Source organism: Caretta caretta, chromosome 2 (assembly GCF_965140235.1).
Source record: "Caretta caretta isolate rCarCar2 chromosome 2, rCarCar1.hap1, whole genome shotgun sequence".
NCBI classification, from domain to species: domain Eukaryota; kingdom Metazoa; phylum Chordata; order Testudines; family Cheloniidae; genus Caretta; species Caretta caretta.
The window spans coordinates 67,636,674-67,661,704 of NC_134207.1; the positions used below are offsets into that span (position 1 = coordinate 67,636,674).

The 25,031-nt window shown below is 43.0% G+C and overlaps 2 protein-coding genes and 1 long non-coding RNA gene across 6 annotated transcripts in view; all 3 read right to left on the minus strand.

Annotated features, from left to right (window-relative positions):
* Positions 1–25,031, minus strand: part of LOC142071023 (uncharacterized) — a 103,991-nt gene that overhangs the window by 65,001 nt on the left and 13,959 nt on the right. The gene's annotated exons all lie outside the window — the stretch shown is intronic.
* Positions 12,588–17,283, minus strand: LOC142071022 (endogenous retrovirus group K member 9 Gag polyprotein-like). The gene is made up of 2 exons (XM_075125199.1): positions 15,142–17,283; positions 12,588–14,547 (listed from the first exon to the last, which is right to left on the minus strand). The coding sequence occupies exon 1, from the start codon at positions 16,668–16,670 to the stop codon at positions 15,723–15,725; it is 948 nt and encodes a 315-aa protein (XP_074981300.1). The 5' UTR covers positions 16,671–17,283; the 3' UTR covers positions 12,588–14,547; positions 15,142–15,722.
* Positions 12,588–17,369, minus strand: LOC142071024 (uncharacterized). The gene is made up of 2 exons (XR_012666978.1): positions 17,280–17,369; positions 12,588–15,194 (listed from the first exon to the last, which is right to left on the minus strand). It is a non-coding gene; the product is annotated as an uncharacterized LOC142071024 (long non-coding RNA).

The following is a 25,031-nucleotide window of genomic DNA, read 5'->3' on the forward strand; positions in this document are numbered from 1 at the left end:
CATTCTATTTTTAGTTTTTGTAAATCTTTATATGCAATTACTCCTTCTGCCTCCTGAAAAATAAGGGTCCTGATTTTTCACCCTTGCTATCTGGTCACCCTACCAGCTACCCTGTTACACAGATCTATTGGCAACCCTATATTTTCTTGTTCCTCCTTGCAGCCAGAGGGCAGGGAGAGGGAAAGGATACCTGCACTCTCAGGACCCATCCTCCAGCTCTCTTGTGCCTCCTCTTTATATTCCTCCTCTATGCCCCAATTCAGTAAACATCCCCCTTCAACAAAGCACTTAAGCACATGTTTTAAGTAGGTGCTTAAATCCCATTAGTATTCATGGCTTTTAAGGACATGCTTAAGTGTCTAGCTAAATCACACCCTGAATGAACACCCAGCTGATCCTTGGTGAGAGCTATGTATACCCGACCACAAGCTCTTTATAATACATATCTGTGTAATTGTCGTATTAATCATGCTCCTTTCATTACCAACATATATATATATTGAAGCCAACCAGGAGAATCTGGAGTTTGCAGAGTCTGTCTGTTCATATTGACCTATAGGAAGCCAAAAAAGTCAAAAGATGTCAGTTGTAGGGAAATTTTTGCTATCACTTTAAAACTCCTTTTCTATTATTTTCCAAACTTCTCAGAAAAACTCTAGTCTTGTGTGAGATGTGGCATGTGAAATTTTATGTGCATTGGTTTCTTTCAGGGTATGATGGGAGTTATAGGGATTCAAAATCAGCCTTCCAATGGGAAGCTTCAATCTTAGCTATGGAGCGTCTAGCACCACTCTGTATGACATACACACTCACACATCTCATATATATTTGGATTATACCCCTGGGTGCTGATTCTACACAGGCTTATGCATGTGCTTTACCCGTGGTTAATTAATCCTATTGAATTCAATAGGCAACTCACAGTGTGCAAAATAACCTTCAACATAAGTCTTTACAGGATCAGGACCTTGGATTGCCAGACACCATGTTATATTACACACAGACATCCCTTCTACAGTGAAATACTCCTGACTGCAACTAAGAAATAGGCCAAACCAGCATTTTTACAAGTATATTTCATAATGTTCTACAATAGGAAAGCAATACCATATTTTTTTAAAAATAAAAAGAAAGTGAGAAATGCTTTGACCTTAAATGTCTATGAGAATCAATGAGCTAGAGCTTCCGAAGACAACAATTCTACAAACATGGGGCAAAATAACCTGAACTCCGACATCAGCAAAACAGAGATTAAATGCTAGGAAAGACAAAAGGCTTGTGTTGGCAGTTCAGAGTGAGTTGGACAACAGTCAAAGCTTAACTCAGCCAAATGCAAAGGAGCATTACTAAGGTACTATCAAACCTGGGAGAGAACAGCAATTTTTTTAAATGAGTTTTTCAGAAATGGCAGGGATGGGATTCCTTCAGGAGGCAGGTGATAGATGATCGAACTTTCAGTACAAGAGAGGTTAACAGGGAAGTTGTAACAGCTGTATCTCTTGCAGCATGACTGCCACCGGAAAAATGCATGAAATAAGGAACTTTGGCTGAAACAAGAAGCAGAGCCAAAGCTGCAATGCACTGGGTTGACAGTAATGAAACATTTTACAAATTGTTCCAACTGCACTTGTGATTCTAAAGTAAGTTCATGTTCAAAATAATCACCCAGATTCTTTTTTTCCCTTCAGAGCTTAAATAAATAGCAGACATTCATATCATTTCACTCAATGATGCTCCATTTAATAGCTGATTACTCCTTCAGGAACAGTGCTTCAGGCTTGAACAGTCAACATATTCTTTGTGAGGCCAGGCTTATATAACTACAGAATAAGACTCTTCTTGATCAAAGATGTCACAGACGAAAATAAAGTTGTGTGCATCAGCATAAAGTGAGAAGAACTATCCAGTGAAAGGAGACAGACCAGAAAAGAAATAGTACAAAACAGAAAGAGTCTCATTCAATTATAACACATGAAGGCAGATAACTAAATATTGACAAATTCTATACTATGCAACTGCTAGAAATCTAAATACTAACATGGGTGAACTTGAGTGCCTGGTATTAAATGAAGATATTGATATAATAGGCAACACAGAAACATGGTGGAATGATGATAATCAACAGAACACGATAACACCAGGGTACAAAATATATAGGATTGACAACATAGGTCATGCTAGTGGCGGTGAGGCACTCTATGTAAAAGAAAGCATAGAGTCAAATATAATAAAAATCTTACATGAATCAAAACTGTACCATAGAATCTTTAGATAGAAATTCCATGCTTGAATAATAAGTGCATAGCAGCAAGAATATACTACGAACCACCTGACCAGGAAGGTAATGGTGATTGTGAAAAGCTCAGGGAGATTAGAGAGGCTACAAAACCAGAAAACCCAGTAATAATAGTGGATTTCAACCATCCCCATATTAACTGGGTATGGGTCACCTCAAGATGGAATGCAGAGACAAAATTTCTAGACACCATGATGTAGGATTCATACAGGGTTCATGCGCTTGGCAACACACACGGCTCCTCTCAAGGGCATGAACCTTGGAAACTCGCCCAGATGGCATGAACCGTGGGAAGCCTCCCAGGACTGGGCTCAAGGCCTGAGAGCAAGGAATGCGGTAGATAGATATTGGTAAATAAGAATATTAAACAAAGCCAGTGTATTCCTTTTATCTGTTGGAGTATGTAATGCGCAGGAGGAGGGAGAGAAATAAAAGAGAGGGTGGAAAGCTGACAGGCAGACCAGCCCGTCGGCAGACCAGCCTGCTTGCTTGCTTAAAGCCTTGTTCTGTCTTGTATTTGAACCGCAACACCATGAGTGTCTGCTTCTTGGAGCAGCTAAGCCTGGAACCCACAAGGGGAGAGCCAATTCTTGATTTAGTCCTAAGTAGAACACAGGATGTGGTCCAACCACTTGGTAATAGCGACCATAATGTAATTGAATTTAACATTGTTGTAGAGGGGAAATACCAAAGATATCCACCACAGTAATTACACAAAAATAAATAAGCTAGTTAAATAGATATTAAAGGAACAGTGTCCAAGGTAAAATGCCTGTAAACTGCATGGAGACTATTTAAAAACACTATAAGATATGTATACCCCAAATTTTAAAAAATAGGATAAAGAAGTGCCACTGTGGCTAAACAGCAAAGTAAAAGAGGAGGTTACAGGACAAAAAGCATCCCTTATACATTGAAAGTCAAATCCTAGTGAGGAAAATAGAAAGGAGCATAAACTCTGGCAAGTCAAGTGTAAAAGTATAATTAGGCAGACCAAAAAAGAATTTGAAGAGCAACAAGCCAAAGACACAATAACTAACAGCAAAAGTACATGAGAAGCAAAAGCCTACCAAAAATCAGTAGAGCCATTGGATGATCAAGGTGCTATAGGAGAAGGCTGTTGTGGAGAAGCTAAATGAATTCTTGCCATTTGTCTTTACTGGAGAGGATGTGAGGGAGATGCTCCCGTCTGAGTCATTTCTTCGTAGATGACAAACTTGAGTAACTGTCCCAGATAGAGCTATCAATAGAGGAGGTTTTGAAAAGAATTGATAAATTAAACAGAAATAAGTCACCAGGACCAGATGGTATTCATCGAAGAGTTCTGAAGAAACTCAAATATGAAATTGCAGAAATACTAACTGTGGTATGTAACCTATAATTTAAATCAGCCTCTGTATCAGATGACTGGAGGATAGATAATGCAAAGCTGATTTTTTAAAAAGGCTCCAGAAGTGCTCATGGCAATTACAAGCCAGTACGCCTAACTTCAGTACCAGGCAAAGTGGTTTAAACTATAATAAAGAACAGAATTATCAGACACATAGAGGAACACCATATGTTGGGGAAGAGTCAACAGGGCTTTTGTAAAGGGAAATCATGCCTCACCAATCTATTAGAATTTTTTGTCAATCAACATGTGGACAAGGGTGATTCAGTTGATATACTGTTCTTGGACTTTCAGAATACCTTTGACAAGGTCCCACACCCACCAAAGGTTCTGAAGCAAAGTAAGTAGTCATGGGATAAAAGGGAGGTCTTCTCATGGATCAGTAACTGGTTAAAAGACAGGAAACAAAGGGTAGGAGTAAAAGGTGAGTAAAAGGTGAGTTTTTGTAATAGAAAGAGGTAAATAATGAGGTCCCCCAAGGACAAGTGCTGTTCACCATATTCATAAATGATCTGGAAAAAGGGGTGAACAGTGAGGTGGCAGAGTTTGCAGACAATACAAAATTACTCAAGATAGTTAAGTCCAAAGCTGACTGTGAAGAGTTACAAAGAGACCTCACAAAACTGAGTGACTTGGCAACAAAATGACAGTTGAAATTCAATGTTGATAAGTGCAAAGTAACACGCATTGGAAAAATAATTCCAACTATATATATACACAAAAGGATTGGTTCTAAATTAGCTACTACTCAAGAAAGATCTCGGAGTCACCCCGGATAGTTCTCTGAAAACATCTGCTCAATGTGCTGTGGCAGTCAAAAAAGCGAACAATGTTAGGAACCATTAGGAAAGGGATAGATAAAAAGACAGAAAATATAACACTACTATATAAATCCATTATATGCCCACACCTTGAACACTGTGTGCAGTTCTGGTCACTCCAACTCAGAAAAGATATATTAGAATTGGAAAATGTAAAGAGAAGAGCAACAAAAAATGACTAGGGATATGGAACAACTTCCATGTGCTGAAAGATTAAAAAGACTGGGACTGTTCAGTTTAAAAAGCAGATGACTGATGGGTGGTGGAATATGGTAGAGTTCTATAAACTCAGGAATGGGTAGAGAGCACAACACAAGAACCTGGGGTCACACAATGAAATGAATAGGCAGCAGCTTTAAAACAAACATGAGGAAGTACTTCTTCACACAATGCACAGTCAATCTGTGGAACTCATTGCCAGAGGATGTTGTGAAGGCCAAAAGAATAACTGGACTCATAAAAGAACTAGATACCTTCATGGAGGACGGGTCCATCAATTCCTATTACCCAAGATGGTCAGGAATACAATCCTATGCTTCAGCTTTCCCTAAAACTTTGATTGCCAGAAGAGATGGGGATGGATCACTCCTTCATTGTCCTGCTCTGGTTCCTTCCCTCTGAAGTATCTGGCACTGACCACTGTCGGAAGACAGGATGCTGAGCTAAATAGACCATTGGTCTGACTCAGTGTGACCATTCTTACGTTCTTAAAAATATCCTTAAAAAAAAAACCAAAGAACAAATGCCTCAGAATGGATACTCATGGAAAACCACAACACATCAGTGCAGCAAAGAACATCTCAGTGGTTACAGATTGCAGGCAAATTAAATAAGAACAGAAGATACCCAAAGCATTCCCTGACAGATCCAGAGCAAGATGTTTGCAGTACACTTTCACAGTATCAAATGCACTTATGCTAATGAAATAAACCAAATAGACATAAAGTGATTTGATTGCTTAACCATAAAGGGAATTCACAGCTTTAAAGATCTCTCACTGTCTTGTAAACAAACTGTCTAGAAATATTGTATCATGTCTTGGTTTCGAAAATAGCAAAGTGCCAAGTCTGGTTTGCATTGTTACATTATACAGTATTTTCAAAGTTCTGTTCCACAGTATCTTCTGCTGTTGATGCTTTTCAGTAACAGTGTGTATAATACAAATAATAGTTTGTATTATAGTGTGTATTAACTAGTGGGCAATTAATTTATACTGGTGTAGGGAGAGACTATACAGTAAGCTTAAGCACAAGGTTTTATAATTCAGATTTATCTTTCAGCCTTCATACTCCATTTTCTGATTTATGAATGCTTGTTTTCTCAACCTGAATATTGTATTAACTCTGTTTTTTGCAGACATATATAGTGTGTTGGATTACAGCTTTTATTAACACTGCCATATTGTCATCATTGTAGCTGTTCAAATGTCCCGTAATCTCAAATTTGTTTCAGTTTAGTGGAACTGAGACTGAATGTTTGATCCACACTTGTTAATACAATCTATTATCTTTTTCAACGGCAAAGAATTCAGATAAATTTACACCTGGAACAGTGAGATACTGTGAACACGAGAGATGGAACATTAAAAGTTATATTAAATCAGGAGATGGTCCACTTAGAAAAAATAATGTAAATAGGAATAAGATATAAATGTATTCTCTTGTCATTCTTAGCTGCTGAATCCTTCCTCATAGCATGAATAAAAGAGTTCAACATCATATGTCAGTTGTATATCCATGGTGAAAATTAGGGGGTTTCATTTAGAAGTATAATATCTACATCTATAAAGAGACAGGGATCCTGGATGAATGATTATTATAGAACATTTCCAGTAATGAGAGCAGTTATATTAGCTGAGAAAAAGACAGTTCATTTATTACTCAGTAGGACTAAACCAGGTGTAGTCATCTTATTTCCGACTTTACCCACAGAATGATATTCCTCTGCATGCTGTTGTATTATTTATTCATTACTGTTAGGATATAGATATTCAGGCCTGTCTGTAAAGGCCTATACTCTAAGAATTTAGGTGTATTCTTATCACTTAGCTAGTTATAGAGGTATAAAAGAAAGACTCAAAATCACTGTCTGCCGGTGTAAGGGCCTTCTCTTACTGTGACAGTCTAAGACCCTGTTCTTAGGCTGGTTTCAGAGTAACAGCCATGTTAGTCTGTATTCGCAAAAAGAAAAGGAGTACTTGTGGCACCTTAGAGACTAACCAATTTGAGCATAAGCTTTATGCATCCGATGAAGTGAGCTGTAGCTCACGAAAGCTTATGCTCAAATAAATTGGTTAGTCTCTAAGGTGCCACAAGTACTCCTTTTCTTGTTCTTAGGCTAAGATCTTTGGCTAAGCAGCAGAGGCAGCCATAAGCTGGAAAGCGAACGGTCACATCCTCACATTCCAAACTAGTCACATTGAAATAAGGTGCTATTGGGCTGTTAGGAGTACAATCCTGTCCTGATAATGCCTATCACCTCCAGAGAAAGGGAAGTGCCTAGAAAATGTAAAAGGAAACTTAGTTTGATAGCATCCTGTCTGGCAAGAACTCACTTATCAATAGCTGGGATGTGAAATCCTCATTTCTGTGTTGTTCTATCATTGTAGTCCCCATTTTCCTATTGTTTGTCTGTATAATCTCTGTCTGGTTCTGTGATTATTTCTGTCTGCTGTATAATTAATTTTGCTGGGTGTAAACTAATTAAGGGATATAATTGGTTAAATAATCATGTTACAATATGTTAGGATTGGTTAGTTAAATTTCAGGAAAATGATTGGTTAAGGTATAGCTAAGCAGAACTCAAGTTCTACTATATAGTCTGCAGTCAATCAGGAAGTAAGGGGGGGAATGAGAACAGGGAATGGGGGTGGGGAAATTGGAATCATGTTTTGCTAAGGGGGGGGAATGGGAACAGGGACACAGGTAAGGCTCTGTGGTGTCAGAGCTGGGAAGCGGGACACTAAGGAAGGAAACTGGAATCATGCTTGCTGGAAGTTCACCCCAATAAACATTGAATTGTTTGCACCTTTGGACTTTGGGTATTGTTGCTCTCTGTTCATGCGAGAAGGACCAGGGAAGTAAGTGCGTGAAGGTATAAGCCCCCTAACCGTTACATTTTTTGCAGCCTGAAAGCAGGAGATTAGCAGCGTGTATCCTGAATTCTGCCTTTACCAAGGATTTCCTGCCAGAGAAGATATGATCAATAAATATTCACTGATTGCTGGATTGTCTCTCTGCACGTCTTTCATCTGAGTCATTCTACTCACATTTACTAGGACAACAGGAAAGTATATCAGGAAGTGTAGGACAGAATGAAACCATGATCTGGACGGTTAGTGGGGCAGGTTGGAAGGCATCACTTTCTGGGGGGTAGTTTCTGTTGTCCAGACAACTGTGTGGAACTGCAGAGCTGCCATGACGGCCTCAGGCTGGTTGGTGACAATGCCCACAAAGGGCTGAAAATGTAGCCAAGGATTGGAATGGTGCCGTGCATCACAACCATGCCTTCTGTCTGCAGACTATGCCTCCTTCTCTTTGCAAGGCTGGCAGCAGGGAGCTGATGTGGCATAAGTGTCCTCATGTCATCTCTTTGCCACCAGAGAATCTCTTTATACTGGAGTGACCCTACCTTGGCTGAATAAACTGACATTAGGGCCAGACGGCAATAATGGAGCAGGCCTACAAAATCTTTGCTTCTGTGCTTCCGTATCACACCCATCCCAACCTTTTCTGTTCATCTTGTGTAATACCCACACTAACCCTGTTCATTCTGGGTCACACTAACCGCATGCCTTCTCCCCGGACATCCAGGAACACTTAGTGCTTTAACTGCATCAAATCACACAGCACCTTGCAGACATTTCCTCCCACCTCACATCTCATACAATGAAAGAAGATTTTCAATTTGTCATACAGAGGCAAAAAACCCCAAACCCTCTTTCCAACACCATGCACAGTAAACAACCATCTTAGGAATGAAGACAAAATCCCAAGAGCAAAGGGGAGAATAATTCTGAGTGAAGAACTAGTGCAAAATTGGCCCAATCTAATTTCCATTGAAATCACAGGTTGGATTCTCCAGTCCAGTAATATCACTGTGCGGTGTAAGAAGTCTTAAAGCAACTGCACCTGGCCAATAGAGAATTCGCCCTGCACAGGGGAACTCTCAGCCAACTGATTGATAGCTGATAAAGCTGACGAGGCAGTCACGTTCTGTTCCAGATGTGCCTCCTCTTCTGACATAAGGAGATGGAGAGGATATGTCACAGGCATTTTGGGGACAGGCAGGAAAAAGGGCTTAGGAGAACAGAGCTCTGCTACTCTCCATTTTCTACTTTTGTAAGGTTCCTCAGGGACTTTATACCAGTGGCTTTCAAGTTGTTCCTCTGCAGCTATAATTTATACCAGGACTGGGTGGCTGAAGATCAGCCCCCTGAACAGATGTCCCGATTTTATAGGGACAGGCCCGATATCTGGGACTTTGTCTTATATAGGCGCCTATTACCCACCCCACCACCACCATTCCCCCTCCCGATTTTTCACACTTGCCATCTGGTTATCCTACCACTACATCTGAGTACAGCAAATCAATGGAGTAGATTGTGTCCAAGATGCAGTAGAGATCTGCTTTGAGAAATGAAGAGGAACATTTCCCCCTAAACCTCCTTGTCCTAAGTTCTGTCTCAAGGGCAGTGCATGAAACTCAACCTCTAGCTGTACTTCTTTCCTGAATCGATACTAAATTGTGTTTTAAAAATAAGAGACAAATCCATGATTTTAGATTCCAAATGCACACAAGAGTTCTAATTTAATCTGATTATTCTATTAACATTGACTAAGTACTTGAGTTCTTGCAGTTTATTAATCATGCGGGCTCTCCTCAGAATAAAACCTGATATTCAGTTAGGAACTTATTTCTTGTGTGTGTTATGCAGAGCTTCACAGAACACAATCAATACATTAAAGATTTGAGAGCCTCTGAAGCCAAGCTGTTTTAATTAATTTACTTATTTTGCATTTTTCTTGTCTCTGAAATGTGCAAATACTGTGAGTTAACGAATAAAGTATTTGCACTACGAATGAAAGAGCTAATCTTTAAAAGGTCACTTGCAAATCAAAAAAGGAAATTTCAGTTATTTTACATATATATCCTGAATGTGCTGGACTAATAGGGAGACAAGGCGAGAGAGGTAATGCTTTTTATTGGACCAACTTCTCTTGGTGAAAGAGATCAGGGTTTGAGCTTACATGGGTTATATCTATATTGTGTGGGGGGGGGGGAACCCTGCAGCACCGAGTCTTAGAGGCGGGTCAGCTGACTTGGGCTGACAGGGCTAAAAATTGCAATGTAGACTGTCGGGTGCAGGCTAGACCTTGAGTTCTGAGACCCTCCTGCTTTGCAGGGTTTCACAGCCCACACTCCAGCCCAAGCCGGAACGTTTACACTGCAATTTTATAGCCCCAAAAACTGAGCCCTGCGAGCCCAAGTCAGATGACCTGGGCCAGCCATGGCCATGCTGTGGGTCTTTTATCACATCGTAGACATACCCACAGAGCTCTTCTGAAGGTCTGGGAAAGGTACTCAGATTGTCATAGCTAAATACAGAATGGAACAGATTGTTTAGCATAACTAGTTAACACTACTGTAAGTGAAGTGGTCTGTTAACACCTCTGCAGTCATAGAACAAAAGAGGGGGGGTTAGTGGGTTCCATTGTTGTAATCATAAAACCAGTGTCTTTATTAAATCCATGATTTTTAGTGTCCAGCAAAGTTACGAATTTAAGCTCCCAGGCTCATGTTTTGAAGGTGTTCTGCAGGTTTACTTTGAGGATGAGGACTGAGAGGTCAGATATGGAGAGTGGAAAGTGTTCCACTGCTTTGTGGAAAGTGTTCACCCATGGATGATATTGTGTTTTTGTCTTTCATCATTTTACTGTGTGAGTTCATTCGAGAGCACAGTGATTGTCTGGTTTCATCCCCGTAGTTGTTGCTGGGGAATTTAGGATACTGGATGAGGTACACCACATGGTGTGGCATGTGTAGGACCCATGGATCTTGAAAGGTGTGTTGTGGGAAGTCACAGTCAACCTGTGGAACTCATTGCCCAGTGATGTTGTGAAGAACAAAAATATAACTGGGCTCAAAACAGAATTAGATAAGTTCATGGAGGATAGGTCCATCAATAGCTATTAGCCAAGATGGCCAGGGATGCAACCCCATGCTCTGGGTGTCCCTAAACCTCTGACTGACAGAAGCTGGGATTGGATGACAGGAGATGCATCACTTAAAATTTTCCCTGTTCTGTTCATTCTCTTTGAAGCCTCTGGCCCTGGCCACTGTCGGAAGACAGGATACTGGCCTAGGTGGACCATTAGTTTGACTCAGTGTGGCAATTCTTATGTAGATATTGATCATTGTAACATTGGAGATATTTCTACAGGTTTTGCATCAGTTGTTATGGCTGGGTCTGGTGTTGCTTTGAGTTGGTGTGTCCTGTCTGTGTGGAGCTTCTGATAATGAGCTTGAGGGTGGGGGAATTGTTTGAAGGCCAAAGAGGGAGTTTGGAACCACATCCTGAAAGAATCTTTCCTGAAGCCCCTCTTCTGGCCTTCAGACAACACCCCAATGATCAATACCCTCTAAACACACCTTTCAAGATCCATGGCTCCTACACATACCTATCCCAACATGTGGTGTACCTCATCCAGTGTCCTATAATGACTATGTTGATGACATGAGACCATCACTATGCTCTTGAATGAGACCGCACAGAAAAATGATAAAAGACAAAAGCACCCCATCTCTCATGAGTGAACTCTTTTCCCAAAGCAATCACCACATATCTGACCTCTCAGTCCACATCCTCAAAGGAAACTTGCACAACACCTTCAAAAGACTAGCCTGGGAACTTAAAGTCATAACTTTGCTAGACACTAAAAATCATTAATAGGTTTAATTAATTAATAAAGGCACTGGCTTTATGGTTTATTACAACAATGCAACCCACTAAACCTCTCCTCTTTTGTCTTATGACTGCAGAAGTGTTAATGGGCTGCTTCACTTGGAATAGTCTCTTACAGTAGTATTAACTAGTTATGCTAAACAATCTGTTCCACCTTGTATTTAGTTGTGACACTCTGAGTACCTTTCCCAGATCTGAAGAAGAACTCTGTGTAAAGCTTATCTCCTTTTGCAACAGAAGTTGGTCCAATAACAAATATTCCCTCACCCATCTTGTCTTTAATGTCCTGGGACCAACACGGCTAAAACAACACTGGACCAACAGAGGCATTCACCACATGGATCACTTTCTTCTCTTTGAAGGATCATCTAATGTGTTACCAGCCAACACCGGCTGTGCTGCAACATCTCAAATGGTGTGATTCCATGACATCACTACCAAGAAAACTCTGTTGGAATATGTAGCTGGTCCAAATAGGGGCTTGAAAAGAGTAAGTGGTACTCTTTATTTATGATAAGGTTAAAAAGAGAGAGGGAGGTAGGCACGTTTGCAGGCAGTAGAGAAAGGACAGGACTGAGCTAATAAACATGTTCTTAACATTAAACATATACTTAAGTGCTTTGCTAAATAGGGATGGTTTGCTGAACTGGGATTACTGAAAATTCGAGATGGACATGACTGGAGCAGTTGGATCCACACCCAAACTTTCCCAAATTTTACAGCACTTGGCTCCATGGATTGAGTTCTGTTCATTAGAGAGAAAGAAGCATGCTAGTGAATTTGGATCCAGATACAAACTTCCCTACAGTACAGGGTGGTTCAGATCCACAGTTTAAAACATGGGCCTATCTCTAGTGATGACTATTGATTGCCCCTTGGCATTCCACATGGGGTAACTGCTGAAAGACTGACTTTTGGGAATGCCACAGGGCCTTCACTTTCCTCTCTCACCTTTGAATTCAAATATATATGCCCACATGTATTTGTATACATACAACAGTGACAGTTGTCTATCGATACAAGAGAGATGGAATGGAACAAAAAGAGCACCCAGGCAAAATGGATGTTGAAATGAGCACACATGTGTTGCGGTTCAAATACAAGACAGCACAAAGCTTTAAGCAAGCAAACAGGCTGGTCTGCCAACGGACTGGTCCTGTCAGCTTTCCACCCTCTCCTTTATTCTTTCTCTCCCCCCCCCGCGCATTACATTCTCCAACAGATAAAAGGAATACACTGGCTTTGTTTAACATTCTTATTTACCATTTTCTATCGACCGCATTCCTTGCTCTCGGGCCTTGAGCCCAGTCCTGAGAGGCTTCCCACAGTTCATGTCATCTGGGCGAGATTCCAAGGTTCATGCCCTTGAGAGGAGCTGTGTGTGCACAGCTCCTACACAACACTCCGGCTGTGCCCTGAATGTTGCCGAGTGCCTGAACCTTGTATGAATCCTACATCCCCTCCTTTTTTGTTTATTTGTGCTCGGCCATCTCATGGTAGCCATCAATTTGCTTTTGCAAGCCAATTAACTCCCGGACAGACAAGGTCATAACTCGTGGAGCCTGCCAGGGCGGGTCTCGACAAAGCCTTAACAAAAAGGAAATACATTGCACACAGCAACAGCAAAAAATAAGCTTAAGAAGGTAAAATGTAATTGGCCGGGCCCCAATTAGCCATGCTAGAGTACTGGGAAGAGAGGTTCGTGTAAGCAGCGAGCATCATCTCATTCCCAATTTCCTCAGGGTGATGACATACAGGAATAAGGCACGTACCTAACAATTCTTCAGCTGCTACAAAATCAAATAAACAAAAGTGGGTAACATTTGCTATTGAAGCCAATCTTTCCCATAGGTTATATGTCATTTGGGCCCATAACGGAGGAAGCGCTCCCGAGCCAACCCCTACAGGAAATAGCAGGCACAAAAGGCATACAATCAATACAGAATTAGCAGTAATTTGGGCGAGAATTGCCACAAAGTCTCAGGAGTCTCTGGCTGTTGGTTTGCTGCCAGTCTTCGTTGAGCCGCGGCGACCAATGCTTTCACTGCTCCCCATGTCACGGGCTGGCTTGGGATGCTACGCCTCCTCCGTTTCCGTCCCACCGTTGTTGACCCGGGAGGCACCGTGTTCTCCTCCAAGGTCAGCTGAAACTCCAGTATGGGGTTCGATAGCCCCTGGTGCCACGCCATGCTGTTTCAGTGTCGGTTGCACACACCGGGCCGGAACCCACAACGGTCCTGCAGGGAGAAACACAGAAGCATATCCCCGACCCCAAGTGATTAAAGGCACTGGGCCCAGCCATTGCGGATCGGGCAGCTGACGGTAATAGACATGCGGTCTTTCCAGTACCTCGGACTTGTGAAAATGCCGATCCGCGGGGGTCTGCTGATCTGCGTTCAGCGTTAAATTATTTAAAGTAAACAAAAGGATATGCAATTGTTGCTGAATGTCTCCTAAGGTTCGGAGACGCAGCTCCCCTTGTTTTAATTGTTTGTTGAGCAAGGTTTTTAGAGTGCGATTTGCACGTTCAACAATAGCTTGGCCTGTGGAATTATAAGGGATCCCATGTTTGAGACGGACGTCCCATTGGGCACAAAAGGTGGAGAGGGCTGTGGAGCAATAGGCTGGGGCATTATCCGTTTTTATCTGGCTCGGGCGACCCATAACAGCAAAACAGGCTAGCAAATGGTGACTAACTTTGGGAGTGGCTTCCCCACGCTGTGGGGTTGCCCAGAGGAATCCCGAATAGGTATCAATGGAAACATGTAAAAACGAATAGGGGTGGAATTGTGGCACGTGAGTGACATCCATTTGCCACAGCTGATTTGCTGCGGTACCTCTGGGGTTAACGGCATAAGAAAAGGTAGGGGCAGCAGCGGCACAGTGGGGGCAGGAACAAACAATAGAATGTGCATGATCAGCAGGAATGTAAAACTGTAGGGCCAAAACAGAGGTAGACTGATGAAAAAAGAAATGGCTTTCAATGGGGTCAGAAAAAAGGGAATTTACCTGACCACGTAATGCGCGATCAGTGCGCGCATTGCCTTCAGTGAGTAGCCCAGGCAGAGGGGTATGACTGCGAATATGAGCAATAAAATAAGGGAAATTACGAGTGGTGAGGAGATACTGTAAGGACAAAAACAGGCGAAGAAGGTCCGCATCGACCTGAGGGGTGATGAGGGCAAGGGGTAAATGATCAATTACCTGATAAACATAATGCATGTCCACGATCAAATTAAAGGGACAATCAGCAAAAAGTTGAAAGGCCAAAATAACAGCAGCTAGTTCCAAGGACTAGTGAAGCTCTCCAAGCGCTATGCATGCAAATGTTGTTGTACAAGTGAATGAAGCGCTTTCAGCTTTTCTAGGGGGAGGGGCCACTGGTCAATCCATACAGGCTCTAAGGATTGCCATACCAATGGTAATGAGGATGGCAAGGTGGGTGAGGGAGGATTTTGGGCCATTATATATTAATATCGAGGGTGGTGTCCAGATTTGCAAGTAAGTCACGGCCCCAAATATTGAGGTGGACAGGGAGTACAAAAGGGCGGATTGTAGCAAGGGCACGGCCTCCTGGTTTAGAGACCGTGACCCAAGACAAACTTTGGTGCCCACGTTTGCTACCCCCGATCCCCCACAACTCTTTAGAAGGAACTGTTGGCCAACCGACCGGCCACTCCGGATCACGAATCACCGTAACGTCAGCTCCAGTGTCCACCAGCCCTGTAAAAGGAACATTATTTAAGAGAAGTGTTAACTGAGTTTTTGAGGGGTGGACCGACATTGTTAGAGCAACAAGTGGAGAGGACCTGTTGTGAGACGGCAACTGAGACAGCGTTGATCCAAAGCCGTTCCCACCCCTGGCTCGATCCTCTGCGGCTGGCACCTGATAGGGGACTAAAATCAATTGCGCAATTGACCGTCCACGCGGGAGCAACTGCGGAAGATGGGTCCATACCTGAACCTTAATAACGCCGGTGTAATCAGCGTCAATGACCCCTGGGATGACAAAAAAACCCTGTTTCCCAGCGTGTGAGCGAGGGAGAACCAGACCCACAAATCCGGCAGGGAGAGGTCCCGTCACCTGTGTAGGTATGGTGCAAACCTCCCCCGGCAACTGAAAATCAGCGTCCTCCTGCATAATCAAATCAAGCCCTGCACTTCCAGCAGTCGCCGCCCTCATGGAGTCTATGGATTTTAAGGCAGAGGAACAGTTGTCTGAGTGGGAAACACCCCCGTTTGGCCCTGGGTTCAGGGGAGACCCGTTGTGCGGTTTCCCGACCTGCTACGACACTGATTAGCCCAGTGATAGCCCTTCCGAAACTTGGGGCACTTCTTTGAGGGGCGGGTGGGCGCCGTCGATGAGCGGCACTCCCGCTGAAAGTGACCGTCCTTACCACAGCGGTAACAATGTTTCCCCTCCTTCCCGCTTTTCCGCAGGGCGGCGGCCAGAACCCCGGCATTATGTGCTTGTGTGCCGATGTTTTGGCACGCCTGCAGCATGTCCGACAGCTCTAGAACACCAGCGGCTTGTGCTGCCTGGAGAGCACGGCGGCAATCCTCGTTCGCATTTTCAACCGCCATTTTTAACAGGATCTCCTGAGCTGCCGCAGGATTATCCACCTGTCGGAGGATAGCCTCCTGCAATCTGTTGGTAAAATCCATAAAGGACTCTGATGCACCCTGACGGATACTGGCAAAGCTTTTGGTAGGCTTGCCTGAATCCGGGACCTTCCGGAAAGCATGCTGAGCGCAGGTGGAAATAATGGGGAAGACGGCCTGAGGGAGTTGAGACTGCATCTGAACGGTAGCAAACTGGCCCTCCCCTGCCAAGTGCTCATAAATGATACCTTGCTCTCTATATACCTGGGCTTGGCGTTCCGCCATCTGCCGATACTCACTAAGCCAAATAACATACTGACTGGGCATCAGCATCATGCGCAACAGTGCCTTCCAATCTTCAGGGACCAGGGTGTACCCAGTACCTAGTCCTTCAATGAGACCACGTACATATGTGCTAGTGAGGCCAAACTTGCGAATCGCTTTCTTTACCTCTCTGATCACCGAGTAAGGCAAACTGACCCAGTTTGCAACCTGGTTGCCCTGGCCATCATCCTGCCAGGTCACCGGACAAACTGAGACCAGATCAGCCAGCTCCTCTGCTGTAATATCTGAGCGAGTCTTCGCTGCGTGAACCATTTGTTGCACCAGCAAAAGCCCCTGAGCAGATGCGGACGACCCCCCGGGGGACCCCGGAGCATGGGGGGATGGTGATCACACACCGGCTCCGGTGGGGAAGGCAAGGGAGGCGGTGGTAATAGAGGCACTGGGGGCGAAGCAGGGGGAGGGATGGTTGCAGGAGTGGACGGGGGTGGCGGAATCGGCAGCCCCTCTGTTGGCGCGGGAGAGGGCCTTTCCGAGGCGACACGCTGTGTCGCATCACCAGGAGGGGGGATGGCTGCAGGAGCGGACGGGAGTGGCGAGAGCACCAGCCCCGCGAGGGAGGGCCTGTCCGAGGCGACATGCTGTATCGCGTCGCGGCAGAGATGCCAGGCATATAAAGCCTGCACGGGCGCCCGAGGCTCTTTGTGCAATGTCTGGCCCAACCGCTCTCAGTCCGCGAGCTTAAGGGTTCCGGCTTCAGGGTACCACGGGCATTGGGCACTCACCTCCTGTAGCAGGAGAGTGAGTTCTCGAGTGGGGCAATCATGCTGAGCCTTACGCAGCAAATACTGTAGCTCATTGCGGTGTTGCACTTGCAAAGCAGAGAGGGAGCTTCCCATACTTACCACAATGAAAAGTACTCACCGGGATCCACGAAGCGGATGAGTGACACGTCTGAAACCCTTGCCGGGCGAGGTGAGTGCTGAGGGATCCACGTTTGGGCGCCAGTTGTTGCGGTTCAAATACAAGACAGCACAAAGCTTTAAGCAAGCAAGCAGGCTGGTCTGCCAACGGGCTGGTCCTGTCAGCTTTCCACCCTCTCCTTTATTCTTTCTCTCCCCCCCCCGCGCATTACATTCTCCAACAGATAAAAGGAATACACTGGCTTTGTTTAACATTCTTATTTACCAATTTCTATCTACTGCATTCCTTGCTCTCGGGCCTTCAGCCCAGTCCTGGGAGGCTTCCCACGGTTCATGTCATCTGGGCGAGATTCCAAGGTTCATGCCCTTGAGAGGAGCTGTGTGTGCACAGCTCCTACACAACACTCTGGGTGTGCCCTGAATGTTGCCGAGTGCCTCAACCTTGTATGAATCCTACACACATGGACATTGAACTGTGCATTTTCAGGCCAAATACCAGCTCCATGCACAGTCTCCTTACAGTCTACTACTATTAAGTGTAGAAATACTCTGCACAAGACCTGAGCCAATAGGTTATTACCTGGTTAGGGAATTTACACATGCCAACTTGTGGACCATGCCCCCGACCATGGCTCCTGTCATAAAAGGTCTATGGAGTGTTTCTCTAGTTAGACAGAGTTAGTGCAGACAATTTGGCCAACATGGAGTGAATGAAACTAGACTGCTTCTGCCTCAGTTGGTGCAGGAGTTGGACATAGTGCCCAGTATGGGACATTAAACAAAATGGGATACAAATAACAATCAAATAGCTGCTTCAGTCACGAAGCACAGTCCATCCTGCACACTCACACTGGGCCTTGGATCAGGCCAGTTGTTGCGGGAAAAATAGCACAGACTCACAAACGTACATTAAAGTCTGTATTATAACAGTCCATACAGACACGAGACAATGGTGTGTTTGCACAGGCAATCTTAACTTTGGCACCTCCTATTTTTGAGTGCTTTATTGTGCAAAATTAAAATAATGTTAAGGGATTTTTCAATTGATTTTTTAGTAATATCCTTCAGTACATTGCCCTTCTGCGTATATTACAGGTTTTGCTAAGGCATCAGCTGCTGTGCCATTTAGGTTAGATACCTAATTGCTAGTTTTACACTATAGATTACAGAATTATCTTCCACAGTGAAAATTAGATTTGATGCATTTATAAGGTTTGTGGATACTATGAAACTTAAACCAAATGGAAGCAGCCTTCAACTGAGCAAAAGTCATAGGACAATATAATATGCAATTGTTGGGATGAATTTTTAGCTTGTTCTGGTTATGATATTGTATTTTTAAGTAGTATAAAAAGTTAATTCTGTATATCCTATCAAAGTAATGCTCTTTTAGATTCATTTAAGTAAGACCAGTTGGCTGAGAGTGTTGCAATATAATGAAAATGAACTGTTTTTAGATAGCATCTTTCATCAAAAATGACACCAGCCTACTTTACAAACTATGGGCCACATCCTCAGCTGATGTAAATCAGTACAGTTCCATTGACTTCAGTGAATCCATACTGATTTACACTAACTGAGGATCCGGCTGCACGTATGTATTAGTCATTTCATACATTCCTGAAATGGAGCCACTTTGGGGCAAATCATGGCAACTATTTAATAGTGCACAACAACAATATACTCTAGTTAGGAGAGGAAGTGGGAAATATCTTATCGGACTGAAACTATGGCGAAGTGACATAGACCTTGATCCAGAATTAAGAACCATGTGGGCACAGGGGAATGCCAGGGAGCTGTTGGTAGCAGAAAATGGGGTCTTATAGAGATAGAACAATTATTCTCCCCTTGATTTTTCGCAAAAACTGCAGTTAGTATCAGTAGATATATTTACAGATCAATTGATATGTACAGTTCTGACTCATATTACCAGCCTAGTTATCGTACTACACAGCAATAGTGAGATTTCCTGTAGGTGGTCTCTTAACCCATCACAATCATGATTTCTCTTTCAGATGGTGCACAAACCTCACAAGAGGTGAGCTTAAGAAAAATAAAAATCATTCCAAAAATTGCAATAATCCTTGACAATTTTATCTAGAACAGGCCAGTTAGCTTGAGTCATTTCTCATCTCAAATATAAGAAACATCTGATTTTGCTATAAGCGGGCCTTGTGTGATCCACAAAGCTTGGATCTGGATCAAAATGTTCCCATGTTTGCATATGTTTGGATCTGGGGGTTTTGGTTGGGTCCAGACCAGTTCTAGTTTTTATTATAGTATGTTATTGCTTTTGGAAACTAGAAAACTCCATCCACTATAAGAGAAATTAAACTTTAGCTAATGTCAAGTTATTTACCTCATACTGCTCAAAGAGGAGTTTTATGCTACCAGCCAAAGAACAGCATCATAATCCTATGGAAATACAGATATATTACTTATCTGTCTCTTAGTTATCTCCAACATAACAGCCTGCCTCAATCAAGGGAGCTCAGAACTTAGGCCTGGATTCTGCAATGAGTTCCATGTAGGTGAACACCTTCCACCATGACTAGAGCTGGATGAAATGCTTCAGATGAAAAGTGCATATTCAGGTCACTCAAAACATTTCACAAATCCATTTGTTTTAAATTTTTTGTCTGACCACCAGATTGAAAAAAATCGGTTATCTGCAGAGCTCCACCCATGAGCAGCCCTCATGAAATCAACATGTAGGAGCATAGGACGGCTCACGCAGAACTCACTGCAGCTTCAGGACTTTAAGCTCTCATTAAGGGCTTGATCCAAAGCCCAGAGAAATCTCTGGAAAGAATCCCATTGACTTCAGTGAGCTACAGATCAGGCCCTATGATGAAGATATACACTCACTAAAGTAGTATTTATGGTCCTGATCTTCCAGTTGGAATCACATGGATGGAACCATGCATCTGCACAGAACTTGGTCTTCAAGAGATCCCGATGTGGGCACAAGGACCTGCCCATGCAGCTATGACTGTGGGCTAATGGTCTACAAGAGTTTTTTGTGAAGCACAGTACTGTAGATTGATTATCCCCTGAGGGATAGGAGTAACTCCTACTGAGTTCAAGAGGAATGATTGTAGAGGAGAATCAGACCTGTGGGGGAGACTGTTAACATGGCTGTTACTCTGAAACCTGTCATATGTGGAGGATGACTTTCCCTTACAAAAGTGCATTTTAAAAAGTTCATTGCCCATGTAAAATGGAAATCAGACATTGTGATGAATGTACAGAGTGAAGTGACTCATTTGCAGCAGCAGTTCATTTATTTGTTTATCTGCAAAATTGCAGGGGAGGATATTTCACACTTCATGCACTTGTATCTACTTTAATCTTTCGCACTTCTCTCTCTATATATATATGCACACCAGGTGAATATTTAAAAATCCAGAAAGCCAGTAACGTAATAAGGGGCTGGAGAGATCCAGAAAGACATAATTCTGTCTAGCACTAAAGAAACTTCCCCAATTCTGTGAAAGAGAGAACAAGTATGCAAGGAAGAGGAAATGGTGAAACTCACAGGTTAATTTTTTGTTCTTGGTTTTTGGGAATCCTGCCTAATGTTTTTGACATTTGAAGCATGCAGATCTCACAGCTAAAACAGCAAAATATAATCACTGAACTTTATCCATTTTTCAAAATGTCAGATAAATCACTTGACTTTGCAGTATTTCTCTGGAACTTCACAATGGCTCTGTGCCTCTTCCTGTCTATTTCCTTTCAGGGTGTGTGTGTGGGGGGGGAGCTCAGGGGAGTGAAGGGTGGTGTGGGAAGGTAGGGGAGAGCTGTAGTAATGTCACAGGGCTCAATCATGAAAGATGCTTAACTAAGTATATGAGGCATTCCAATGACTTCAGTGAGGCTATTCATGTGCTCAAATGCTTTGATGGATCAAAGTTGTGCTCAGAACCTTGCAAGACTGACACGTAGGCTTTACAGGAGGCTGATGGGATTGCAGCGCCATTGTGTCCTGTTTTGGACCCCCCACTACAGAAAGGATGTGGACAAATTGGAGAGAGTCCAGCGGAGGCCAATGAAAATGATCAGGGGGCTGGGGCACATGACTTATGAGGAGTGGCTGACAGAGTGGGGCTTGTTTAGTCTGCAGAAGAGAAGAGTGAGGGGGGATTTGATAGCAGCCTTCAACTACCTGAAGAGGGGTTCCGAAGATGATGGAGCTCGGCTGATCTCAGTGGAGACAGATGACAGAACAAGGAGTAATGGTCCCAAGTTGCAGTGGGGGAGGTCTAGGTTGGATATTAGGAAACACTATTTCTCTAGGAGGGTGGTGAAGCACTGGAATGGGTTACCTAGGGAGGTGGTAGAATCTCCATCCTTAAATGTTTTTAAGGCCTGGCTTGATAAAGTCCTGGCTGGGATGAATTAGTTGGTGCTCGTCCTGCTTTGAGCAGGGGGTTGGATTAGATGACCTCCTTAGGTCTCTTCCAACCCTAATCTTCTGTGATTCTATCTATAGTTAAAACTGGTTGTGATGCTTTCTAGGGTACCCAGAGTTGTGAGACACCTCGCTACCACCTGCCCTTGGCATGAGGAAGCCTTATCTGTACCTGCCAGAAGTCAGTTCCCCATGTCCTTTGGCCTCACAGACCTCATAAGCCCTATTGTTTCTCTACAGGTTAGCGACTGGCACACCCCAACCCATGAGCCCTCCGAACATTGCCTTGAAGTGTCCAGCCCCTGATCCCCTGTGCGCTCGCAGAATTCACAGATTTGCTGCTTCCAAAGAAGCAGTGCACCCCTGCTTACCAGTTCGACCTTAGATCACCGCTCCGCTTAACACACAGCACTTGGATATGTCTCTAGTGAAATTAAGTATAAGGTTATTTACCAAAATAGAGATTCAAATAATAGCAAGTAGAAATACTGGAAACAAATTGTTACATATAAAATCATAACATGCATTCTGGAGCCTAGACTTAATTAACAGGATAGGCTCATGTCTAACCATGTCTTGCCCACCTTACACTTTACAGCCAGGCTGTCTAAGACCCTCCTTTCATGAGACAGGTATGCTATCAGCTTGCCTTCTTGGTGAAGGACCCCAGGTGTTTCCTTGCACCCGAAGATATACCAGAACAATCCTTTGTCATTGTTCATAAACAGGACACCATCTACTGTTTGGAAAATCCACAGGCTGAAACAATCTATCACTCGTGGCTTAGTATTCAAATAGGCCTACATTGTGAGGTGTACACTATACGCACTACAAATGACCTGACAGGGAGATAGGTGTCTGTAATCTCCTGCCTGAAAGGAACATTTCTGAGGTATGTCACCTCCTGGTGACCTGCCTTAGCTCAAGACCTGAGGAACATAATGTTTAGGATTGATATATAACTCCTTAAATATTATCTGTACATACAGTCCACAACAATTTATGGGCTACTGACTCTCAGTAGAGACCTCATATGCCACCCTTAGGAGAACTATTATGCATATATTGAACCAGAGGATCCCTGCAAAGCCCTACACACCTACACCTGTGCCCTCTGCTGGTGGGCATCAAGGGATCCCTGGGTCACTCTGGTAAATTTCACTTCCTTCATATGTGAATACTAAATACCCTACTAACCTGTCTCTGAGATACATTCAGTGTATAAACTATCAAAACTAACTTTATTTTCCTATGATCAGTGGCTTTCTCTACTGCCAGGCTGGCTGGTTAGCTCCATTCTGCTGCTCCTCCAGAATTCATCCTTCTGTGATTTGATACAACTCCAAAGGATGAACTTTTGGAGCATGGAGCCAGCACATAAGGACTTGGAGTTTTCAAAGGTTTAATCTTAAAAAATAAATAATACTAATTACTTGAGCCCTGTAGGCAGGCTCCAAAAAATTATTGGCCAGCTACAAGGGTTATTATTCTAAACTATTTTACTTACTCAAAATATATCAGCCAGATTGTGTGTGATAATTTGGAGGATAATTGGTCTGTGATCCTTTAAGACTGCTCTCCATACACAAATGAGTAAGCCACATTCTTGTGTCAAGCTGTCATATAAAGTACTAAACTAGAAATCAAACAAATAACAGATTTCCTTTTTGGCTGGTTTAAAAAAAATATAGAGACCAAAATAAATCCTCATTATGTTACATTATTTAAAATAAGATCAGTGAGAGAACAGGCTATCATGGGAAAAAATCCTCCTTTCATCGGTGATTAGTCCACAGGCCCTGAGAGGATGAGTGGAGAGACTCCTTTTATCTGATGGGGAATCCTTCTTCCTGTATTGAGTTACAGTAGCATTTTGGAGGAAGAATGGTCCAGTGGTTAAGGCATAGTCTGGGAGACCCACGTTCAATTCCCCGCTCCACCACAGACTTCCTGTGGGACTTTTTGCAAGTTATATATTCTTTTTGTGCCTCAGTTGCCATCTTTATAATGGGGATAATAGCACTTCTCCCCCCTCCCCCCAGGGTGGTGTGATGATAAATGCATTAAAACATGGTGAAACATTCAGATATCAGAGTGGTGGAGCCCAGGTAAGTGCATATGATAGAAGGTGTACATATGGGGGTGGGGGGGAGGCTGAGTGTCTACGTGATCAATTTCTCTTAAATCATGAGAAAATGTGGCTAATGTTGAATAGATAGCTCACTATATTGAATTAGATGAAATATATTTTTTCTCATACCTGGCTGCCGGTGGGTGTTGCAGGGCTGGAGGGAGCACTCTTGGAGTCGGCACCTATGCCCCAAATAGCAATAATATTCATACACTTACAACCTGTCTGGCACATTTCTTTATTGTACACACATCCCCAGGGTTCAGGGAGATCAGATTTGCAATTCTGGACTATGCATACAATTTATTCCAGGTTTATATTGATTTTATAATGATATCATGATATCATTGATATCATGATGTGGCTATTAAGCCACTTTCCCTGTTTTCATTGTGAGGATTTAATATACCTTACTGATATAATGTTGCTGGAACAGCAGAAATTGAAATTTAGTATCAGAAATTATGATCTGGAGAAGATACTCCTTGCTATTCCTGTAAGAACATAATACATAGGTGATATTTTTAGTGTTGACACCGTTGTTGTATGCAGTAAGATTGTAATGTTCTAAACATTATCAAGAACTTCTCTGAACCTTTGTTATTTTTACACATTCCCCAAGGAACTTTTTACTCACATCCTTTAAGCCAAAACAGTCTGTGAACTTTACTCCCCCGCACATCAAGTTTTATGGCTGATATAAAACTGTGGATCAAATTGTTAAAACTCACTGCGTAGCACATGTAGAATGTGCACATAACCCATTGCATGGAGAAAATTGGCATTATGCCTTTACATGAGCATGTTTACACGGGTGACTGTGACTGCAAAAGGAACTTGTGTAGATCGTTGCCCATTTGGCTCATGCAGAAGTCTGTATGCAAGACTGCGGCTGAAAATTAAGGTAATCAGTTTTGGCAATCTAGCCCGGTATTCAAAATATTTGTAAATTAAATATATGCAGGGAGGGGTTTAATTTTTCAAGTCCTGAAATGGTTAAGATTGGTCACTAGAAATGAGGTGTTTTCTGCAGCAGGATGTCTGTACAATACTCTGAGGTGAGTGATGTCACTTGGTTTCAAATATCCTGATGGCTCACACTTAACATAATTCATTCTAAATGTTAAGCTCCAAGGTCAAGAGAATGAAAACACTGACTTATTTGATATCCCATTAAAAAAAGTTCTTTAGAAAGACCTTCCCATAGC